This window comes from Amblyomma americanum, chromosome 2 (assembly GCF_052857255.1).
Source record: "Amblyomma americanum isolate KBUSLIRL-KWMA chromosome 2, ASM5285725v1, whole genome shotgun sequence".
Classification (NCBI taxonomy): Eukaryota; Metazoa; Arthropoda; class Arachnida; order Ixodida; family Ixodidae; genus Amblyomma; species Amblyomma americanum.
The window spans coordinates 67,189,610-67,199,613 of NC_135498.1; the positions used below are offsets into that span (position 1 = coordinate 67,189,610).

The following is a 10,004-nucleotide window of genomic DNA, read 5'->3' on the forward strand; positions in this document are numbered from 1 at the left end:
AATAAATAAACAAATGTTGCTGCTTGCAGGAGTTTGAAGACCTGGACGAAATCATAGCCAGGCATGTGCAGCCCATGGCTGGCTACGCACGGGACTTGACCACGTTCCGTTACTTCCGAGACGCCGAAGGTGGCAAGCGGGAGGTCATCGAGAAGCTGCTCGTGGAGGAGAAGAAGCGCAACCCGTCCAAGATCCACTACTTCGTCTCGGCTTCTCGTGAATTCCCGGGGAAGTTCCTGCTCTCCTATTTGCCAAGAGTCAAGGTGTGTTATCTTTTCAGAATTGTCCTCGAACTGCTACCCATTTTCTAGATCTTTATTAGAGTCGCAGCCACTCACCAGCTTAGGCAAAGTGGAATTGTGATTGTGTATTGAGAACACCAAGTGGCCAAATTGCAACCAGAGCTCTTCGTAAAGGCATGCCTCGGGGCATTTGTAGCTTTTGCAGGTCAATATAATTTTTGCTTTGGCTGGTGGTAAAGCTTGGAGGAGGGTTTTTCGTCTGATATGTTGACTGCATTAAGCATTGCTCTTTCCACTTTGCATTCTAGCACTCGGACGTACCGTTCCCAGGGGAGGCGCCCACCACTCCTCGCCTCCCCTTGGCACCGTCACTGCTTTGTCTCGCCCCTTTTGTACTGTGCAGCAAAAGCAACCATGGGTTGCTCATTGGGCTGCAACTGCATGATGCCGTTTGTGTGGGCTCTTGCCAACAGGTGCGGCATGAATATGTCACGGTGACTCCCGAGGGCTTCCGGTACCGGCAGCAGATGTTCCATTCAGTGGGCTCCCTTTTCCGGTGGTTCAAGGAGCATTTTCGGGACCCCATCCCAGGGACGCCGAGCAGCGTGACAGCAGTGCGCACACCGATGGGCCAGTCTTCCTTTATCAGTGCAACGCCCAGCATCAACATTTCAAGTAAGTGCTCAGATTCACGGTTCTCGCTACTATGATGGCTGCATTTGTTGTCGCCTTCTTGTCTCTTGGGACACGTGAGGCATTGTTGCAGGGTACACTCTGGCCAAGCTATGACTGCCATGGGGCATGCTGTAGATGGGAGGGAACTAGTGGTGTCTGTGGTGCGTTTTTCACACACCAGTGAAGACTGTGAAGCAGTATCAGCAAATCCCACCCTGCTTCAGCCACCATAGACTGAATATTGTGTGTTGGAAAGCCAAAGCAGGGGAACCACTGAGAAAAGAATAGTTGCTTATGATGCGTGACTTCTAGCAGTTAGCAGTGGCACCAAGATATTGGAATGTGCAAAACTATGATGGCTCATACATCGCTGAAGTTTTTATTGATGTACTAAAAATTTCACGCTTGAACAGACCTCAATGTCTTGTAGACACTGTCATTTATTGCTTTTGCCTCAAGCTGATGTTTGTTGTCTTTCTGTCTGACCAGACGTGGACCCTCAAGCAATCCAGAGAGCAGCAGCAAATATTTCCAGTCACATGTTCGCATCGTTGTCTCAAGTGGCCGGTCAGACGCCATCATTCCCAACTCCCTATGGTGGAACCTATGCCAATGCTTATCCGTACCATCAGGTGACTGTGCTTACTTTTTTTGCGTCCATGGTTTAGATATGTGGGTAAATGTCTCTGTACACTTGTTTGGAGAATCATGTACCTCACCAGCCAGAATGAAATGTTGATGGTTGGTCAGCTGGCTGAAAACTGTTGTGCAGTTGTACCACAGAAGTGTGACCTTGCGTTGTGCCATTTGTTCTTGCAGCAACCGTACACACCTTCACAAGCGATGGCGACGCCACTCGTGACCCCTTCATACCACCACGCTGTGCCCACGCCTTCGGTGACTCCACGGTATCCACAGACACCGCAGACATCGTGGGCTGCCCAGCAGACACCACGGGGTGCGCATACACCACGTCACACACCAGCTGCAGCGGCCGCAGCCGCTGCTGCAGTCATCCAGGCCAACCCTATACCCACCGTCGTGTCTGGCACAAAGTGAGTGCAGACGCTTCTCTAGGGCTCCATCGCATGCTATGTTTCACTTTTATTGCCAGCTTTTTTTGTAAAAAATGTTGGGAGAGGGTGGTTGGGGAAGGTCGAGAGGCTTTAGGAAAACAGCAAGGCTGGCCTACGGCAAATTGCTCTAAGCTGTCGCTGGAGGGCGATGGCACTAAAATAGAAGCCAGAGTCAACTTTCTAGACCTGTGATGCTGTGAGAATAGTGCATAATATTTTGACTCGAGCAACTGAAAACTTAACTATGATGTTGACTGAAATGTAAGCTGAAACCTTAAAATGCATTTTTCATCATTTCTTTGCATGCTGATTTTACCATAGCGTTTTTGAATACCTGTGGGACTGCTGGGGGCAGCATGTTGGCTATTGCTTGCGGTGGGTGAGTTCTGTGCTTTGTGAAAGTCATTCATCATAAATGCTGGGTTATCTTCAAACATCCTGGCTAGGTAAGCGAGTTTGGTGTGGTTATCATGAGAAAACACTCACATGTGTGCAGTGATTGTATTGGGCGTTGCGAATGAACGTTTGTCATTCTGTGGTTGGGTGTCATGCCTTTCATACCTCCATTAGCACAAGCTGGCACCTATAAAGCAACACACTCTGTCTACCATACTTACCCAATTCTAACGCGCACCTTTTTTCCGGAAAAATAAACCCTAAAGTAGCATGCACGTTAGAATCGGATACAAACCGAAACTGCGCGAATTTCGTCCCACCCATCGTCATTGCCATTTCAAGATGGCCCCGAAGCTGGTTGTTTTTGTCTGTGTCAGCAGCAAAGCTCGTCGCAGCTGGGGGCCCAGATTTGTTTTGTGTAGCAGCATTGCCAACGTTGCGTCTACGCGCTTCCTGGCTGAGATGGCAGGGACTGCACCAAAGGTCCACCGCTTCCACTACGAGGCCGGCTTTAAGAAAAAGGTCATCTTGTGCGCAGAGACCGACGGCAACAGAGCCACCGCACGTGCTTACTGTGTGCCGGAAACGTGTTCGGGACTGCAGAAAGCAGAGAGACCGCATCTTCCTCAGTGAGTCTACCTGCAAAGGGTTCAACGGACCTTGGAAAGGCCGATTCCCTGAAGTTGAGGATGCATTAGTGGACTTCGTCAAAAAACTCCGAGAGGACCACATGCCGGTCACAACTGAAATGCTCGAAGTAAAAGCGCTGAAGATGGCTAGACATCGCGGTTTGTCCACGAGCGAGTTTAAGGCCAGTAGGAACTGGATATCAAGTTCATGAAAAGGAAAGGCTTTTCTCTTCGGCGGCGGACTGACATATGTCAGGAATTGCCAGAAGCCTTTTAGGAGAAGCTTTGTGCTTTTCAGAGATATGTGATCTCATTACGGCACATACATGGCTACCAGCTGGGACAAATCGCCAACGCAGACCAAACGCCGCTGTGCTTTGACATGCCCGTCAACACGACCGTTGAAGGGACGGGGGCCAAGCAAGTGCGTGTGTTGTCGACAGGCAATGAGAAGACGTGAGTAACTGTGATGCTCTGCTGCACTGCCGATAGCCACAAGTTGCCGCCGTTCCTAATTTTTAAACAAAAGACGCTTCCGAAAGCAGTGAATTTTCCACCAGGAGTCATCGTCCGAGCAAACGAGGAAGGCTGGATGGACACCGACTTGGTCGTGAACTGGATCGATTTGCATGTGGCGCAAAAGGCCCGGAGCAAACCTTGGGCTTCGCGCTATGCGCGCTCAAGTGTCATCTTGACCAGCGCGTTAAAGACAAGCTCGCTGCGTGCAATACTGACCTCGTCGTTATACCTGGAGGCATGACGGCGCAGCTTCAACCACTCGACGTGTGCTTGAACAAACCAGTGAAGGATCGGGTTTGTGTGCTATACAATGCGTAGCTTAGCACCCAGCCGTTCACACTGAACAATAGGCTTAAGCGTGCGCCCTTTGAGATGCTCACTGGATGGGCATCCGAGGCATGGGCCACAAGCCCATCGGCCATGGTGGAACGCTCATTAAAAAAGTGTGCCATCGCAAATGCACTGGATGGCACCGAGAACGATATGTTGTAGTCGGTCGAAAGTGAAGAAGAGTGAGGTTCGGCAATAAATCTCCCCTTCCTCGCGCACAAGTTTTTCGTTTTTCTTGATCACAAATAATTTGCGCGCGTTAGAATTGGGGACGTAAGTTTTTTTTTCTTGTTGATTGTGAAAATTGGTTGCGCGTTAGAATCGGGTAAGTACGGTAGTTTGAATGAAATCTTAGCACAACAAAGTTACGAAGTGCATTTTTCATCCTTGTAAGGCCTGCAGCAGCATCTATGTATTGGTGCTCCAGCACACCATGGCTGCAATTCTGCCAGGTAACTTGCTTCAGCTGCCATACGTAATTATGTGACTTAGCGTCGCCTAAGAGCAGGGCTATGCCTTCACCAGCAAGTGAATCCAACTGTTGTGCTTCTTTCGAGGCATTCGGTCCTGTCTTTGTCCCTGGTCTGTGCGTCTCTGACAGTGTGAACATATCCTCGCAGGACCACCGGCAACCCGTCGATCGCCGACTGGAAGCGCATGGCGGAGCAGTGGGCGAAACAGCGCATGGAGCAGCAGCAGGAGACGCCTGGGCGCTCAACTGCACGCAGCGGCCGCACGCCGACAACTCGCGCGTCACCGAGTCCAATGATCGAGTCAACACCGGCCGGCGATGCCACACCGCTCATCGACGAACAGTAGCCAAGAAAAACTTGGCTGCCTGCATAGTGAAGCTGTTTTATACGCCTCAACAGACTGTTCTTCTTGGGGAAGGGCCTGTGGATACCCTCGTTTCCATGTGTGAATTTCTAGGTTATTTCAGCCAGCCGAATGAACTGTTTGTTGTTCCACCTTTGTTTTGTGGAGGCATGTGAATTGATGTCCAGCTAGTAACAATACTGCTGTGGCATGCATGGCGCATTGTGCTTTTGAAATCGAAGCGACTGTGCAACGCAAGCTTGAACTGCGTCATGCGAGAATCAAGGAGTGATCCTAACGCAAGCTTGCTGTGTAAATACATTTTTCATACGAGCAGTTATTTAAGCTGTGTAACCTACCATGCTTTGCTTTTTAAATCTCAAATGAAATGGTACATGAGAAATAAATGCAATGCAGATTCTGTAGCCCCAAGGGTCTTTTTAAGCCGCTGGTGCTGGAACTCGTGTTGTCCATGACTTCAGTAAGGTGCTCTTGCTCACACACAAGTTGGTCACATTGCAACAGCTTGTGCAAAAACTAGACTTTAAGTGAAAAACTTAGCTGTCGGGAAGTTGTATTAAACGTTCTTCTCTTTAACCACTGCAAAACTCAGTCTGGAATGCAGTATACTTATAAATTAAATCCTCTGGTAATTACTGGTTTCATCCCTCCAAATGAAATGCAATACAGTTAAACCCGGATATAACGAAAATGATAAAAGAAACTGAAAAAATTGACAGACGATTGCAACAGTCGGTAATGTGAAATTTGAGCGCAGCTCTTCACACGCCATCTGCCACCACTTGCAGGTGGCATGTTGCACTGCTAGTCATGTTCCGGGATCTTCCTATTGCAACCACCTTCCGGTTGTCCATTCCTCCGCTCTCACTGTGGCAGGTGGTGTTTCACTAGGACACACCACCTGCCACAGTTGTCATGTGGTTGCTATGCCGACAATGCCACCAACGACGATTATCACGCAAAATCCACGAATGGGTGCATAAGAGCTGCGCTCTAAAATAAACAGATGAAATTGCATTGCAACCGTCACAGTAAACCCGCATTATTCGAAGTTGTAAAGGTGGAGAAACGACAATTCGCAATCGTGTTGATAGTGTGACAGCAGCAGCTGCTGCCATGCGTGTGCCATGTGGTGGGGGGAGGTGGGAGAGTTGGAAGAATTCGCCTCTTCATGCATGTCCCTTCTCTCGGTCTACCCGGCTAGCCAGCTAGCCTGGCCACCCTACGAAGCGGACTTGTCTTCGCCCCGTATCACTGCCGCTCTCCACCGTATGTGGCAGCGATGAGTGCACACTGCACATGCCGTACCTTCTTTGCTGCATGGCGTTGTTTTGCAGTGAGTTCAAACATGGAACTGTTGTAGTGCTGCTTGGGGTGACACTACAAAAACTGTGGAGACTGGTGCATTTTCTGTGGAAAGGCGCCAGTTGTGCTTGTGCACAACATGTCGTGTCAGCTGTGTTTGCTCGTTGCAATCATAGACCTTCTTCTCGTGGTAGTTCGTTTTTTTTATCTTCACAGACTTTCGCGGAGTTTGCCTGATTTTTTAGTAACAAAGATACTCGGCGTAGCGAATTTATTATACCAATGTCAACCGTTGCAACGCCTTCGTTACATGGAGTTCACAAGTACACATGCTTCAATGAAAGTGTTGTTGGGGAATTTAGAAAGTTTGCAGTATTGAGGAATTCGCTACGTGGAGGTCCGTTACTTCCAAATTTATCTGTATAAACGGTGTATCACCTAAGGTGTTCCGAAATTTTTAAAAATAGGATTTTTAATTTAGAAGAGTGCTTTTTTTTGGTGTAACATTGTCAGTGATGTAGCGCATCAGAATATAGCTAGGACGTGTAACTAGTAGGCTGATTAACTACTGTTGAATAGTTAACTGTTACCTATTACTGTTAGTCTCATTGATTGAGAGGCATGTAGCCCAGCTTAAGTAATGTCCATATCAGTTTCTAGAATTTCGAAAACACAGTTTCCCTCTGCACTGTGGCTCAACAAATTTTGGCTACATTGCACCAAACAACATGTGCTTTCAGAAAGCTTGCGGTCAAAGAAACCCTTCCAGTGCACGTAACTCGTCGAAATAAAATTTGAGCAGCGCGGGTAACTGCACTTTCGGAGTTTTAAAAACTGATATATTACTTATGAGACAGATACTGCGCCATTTCCTTTCCCCCAAAAAACCAATTATTATTATTATTACTTATGGTGGGCTGCACACCTCTGGGGACTGACAGCAATAATTAAAAATTTTACTCAGTATTAGTTAACTAGCCTACTGGTTAGCACATCTTAGCTGTATTCTGATGCGCTACACTCCTGACAATAGTTACAAACAAAAGGGCTCTTCTAACTCAAAAAGCCTATTTTAGAAAATTTCAGACCATCATAGGTGAAACACCCAGTATAACTAGCAGTGAAATGAATGGAGGTCAGCTGCATTTAGCATGCTTCAGTTTTCATGGAACATATAATTTGACACCTCTTTGACCTGAGGATGCACCACATGTGGCCCATTGATAAATAAAAATACCATATATGTACATAATTTCATGTAAGGGCCGCACCTGTGTATGGGCTGCACCTCCTGTTGCACTAGATAATTGAGAAGAAAATATAGTTATACTTTTTTTTTTTCAAATTGCGTATGGGCCGCACCTTCGAAGTTCGCGCCCAAATTAAAAAAAAAAGTGTGGCCCTTACAGGAGTTTATACAGGGCGCTCATATCTCGTGTCTTTTTCGTATTAGACCTTCTGCATATATTGGAATTCTGACAAGGGCTTTGAGCACTTGGTATATTCTGTAGCTGACCACTGTACAGACAAGAATTGGGGCTTATTTGGCTTCCATGCTCGGCCAAAGTTTTGCCAATCACGTTTCACAAATTTGTGCCTATGTATGCATTTGTTCTATGATTGTTGTGTTCACTAGCCGGGACAGCAGTATTTTGTGGGATATGAAAAAAAATGTCGCCTATTCAGCTGATGAAGCAGAATTGTCTACAGGCATTTTGGCAGGTGACCAATTCTACTGGAGCCACCATTGAGATCTCAATGGCAGCAAATGCTGCCATGTTACACTGGCCAGCTGTGATTGAACTCAGCTGTTGTTTGCTCAGTGATGTTTGAAACTGCCCATAACAGAGTATAACACATTATATAACCTCTTTTAAACTCTGTTATACTCTTAGAGTATAGCGTAATGGAAATTCAAATTTATGAGAGAAGGTTTTAGAGCACAGTGACATAATGGGACAATATTTTAAAATTTTTCTTTCCCTTCCACATAGTTTGTATCTCAGGGTTGTACACTGTTGGCATCAAAGGTGGGTACTGACCGCACAGATTGGCCACACAAGTATTGTGCAAATGTGGCTTTGTAGGATGCTTGCAATGAAAGTTACTTAATGCATGTATGTTGCTGTTGTGTTTATTTCAGTCGTAGATGTTGACCAACATAGAGCTGTCGTGTGCAAGCATGAAGGAAAAATTCCGAAGACTTCTCCGAAAGATACAGGAAATCTTATCAAAATAGTGTTTTATCAACACCATGGTTTGAAAAACTGCAGTGGCTCACAGTAAGCTGTAAACATTGCAAGTCGTTATGCATACTGACTTTAAACCATGCATTTGTTTAGAAGCCAGATAGAATTATTAAGCAAAAACTGACAGCTCTGTAAAATAATAAAAATCAAAAATTAAATAAAAAATAATCAGCTATAATAATATCAGTGCAGACTTTCACTGCCGTAGTACTTGTTATGCTTATTTTATTCTAGTAATTTGCTGAAGTACATTTTTTAGCCATTTGATATGGGGCATATGTCGATGTTGCAGGCTTCAAGCTAGGACTTTTTTAGTAGTAAGAAACTTGTATTTCTAAAAGAATGCTGGAATGTTTTTGGCATTTCTTGAAACAAGCACATTGTTCCAGCTATCTGCTGGGAGACCAACGTAGAGTTTGCCTTAACTGAAAGTCCTGTAGTCTAGAACGATACTGTAAGGCCTTGCTACCATTTGAAGTCGGTGAGTGGGTGGCATGCAAATAATCATACTTCATTGGAGCCACCGCTAAAAAAAAAACATCCTGTTTTGATTGAAAGACGGGTGTTAGATGATGGTTATCATTACACTTCATGTGTTGTATGCTAATTTGGACACAGTTGTCTAGTTAATTTTGATTGGTTGCACCAAGTAACTTATCTGAGACATTTAAATGGCTGTTTGTGTTGTGCCCTCGCTCAAAAGCATGGAGTAATGTGTATACTGTTGTGAAGGTGTACACCCAATTATCACTCACTGTACCGTTGGTGCAGTATAACTAAGCATAGCTTTTCAAGTCGGTCCTGCCATGAATAATGCAAGAACTATGTTTACATGAGCCAGAGACTTGGTAGTAGTCACTTATATCTGAATGCAATAGAAAGCATATGTGGTCACTAAATGCGCTAGCATTTCTGAGCCTCGTGCCCAATCGCAAGTGCGTAGCTATGGCTTTCGCCACCCATTATTTTGCAGAAAGGCAGCACACCTCTGGTGTTTGGTGTGTGTGATTAGGTTGAACCTGATGCTGTTTTTCTGGCAGATGTCTCGAGCCCAACCGTGTGCTTATTTTGAGGAGAGGAGGAGAAAACTTTATTAGGCCAAAAAGAAAAAAAAACGGAACTTGAGGTTGACACTAGGTGATCAGAAGGTCTTGCTTCGTGACGACCTCAGTGGCTCACTTGAGGGCCCGGCGTTGGACAGCCAGGCCCGAGCTGAGCAGTGCGGCCTCCCACTGCTCAAAAGTACTGAGTTGCCGCTCTGGTTTAGGGAGATTGGTGGGGCAAGCCCATAGGTTGTGGGCTCTGTCGGCCCGATGACTGCAGAGGGCGCAGTCGGGGCGGTAGCTGCCGGGAAATAAGGTGGCATATGGGTCGCCGTAGGGAGAGACAGCATTTGAAGCTGCTGCCAAAGGACTGTTTTAGATTTTGTAAGCGATTCACCACCTCTTGTTCATCACAATGTCTACAGGACCAACCAGTGTTGGCACTAGTATTGCAAACAGAGCTTGGCTTTCCAACTCCCTCTGGGTGCATGATGCAGCAAAACCAGGCTAGTGATGTGTCCGGCATTTGCATACTTTTAAAATGTTGGCTGTTCATGTACTGTAGTACGTTGTATGTTGAGTATGTTGTTGGATCGAATGTAGGGAAACATTTTGCAGCAAAACCAGTGGTTGAGACAATGTGAACTTTTTGTGGACTGTATTTAGAGTGAAGAACAGATGAAGACATCAAATTGTGCATGTG

At 46.1% G+C, this 10,004-nt stretch overlaps 1 protein-coding gene across 1 annotated transcript in view; it reads left to right on the forward strand.

Annotated features, from left to right (window-relative positions):
* Positions 1-5,108, forward strand: part of Spt6 (transcription elongation factor Spt6) — a 51,619-nt gene extending 46,511 nt beyond the window's left edge. The window contains exons 33-37 of the mRNA XM_077654546.1: positions 30-263; positions 716-917; positions 1,407-1,549; positions 1,737-1,972; positions 4,488-5,108. Of these exons, the coding sequence (XP_077510672.1) occupies positions 30-263; positions 716-917; positions 1,407-1,549; positions 1,737-1,972; positions 4,488-4,686 (1,014 nt within the window). The 3' untranslated portion in view covers positions 4,687-5,108. The remainder of the gene's footprint in view (positions 1-29; positions 264-715; positions 918-1,406; positions 1,550-1,736; positions 1,973-4,487) is intronic.
* Positions 5,109-10,004: the final 4,896 nt, after the last annotated feature.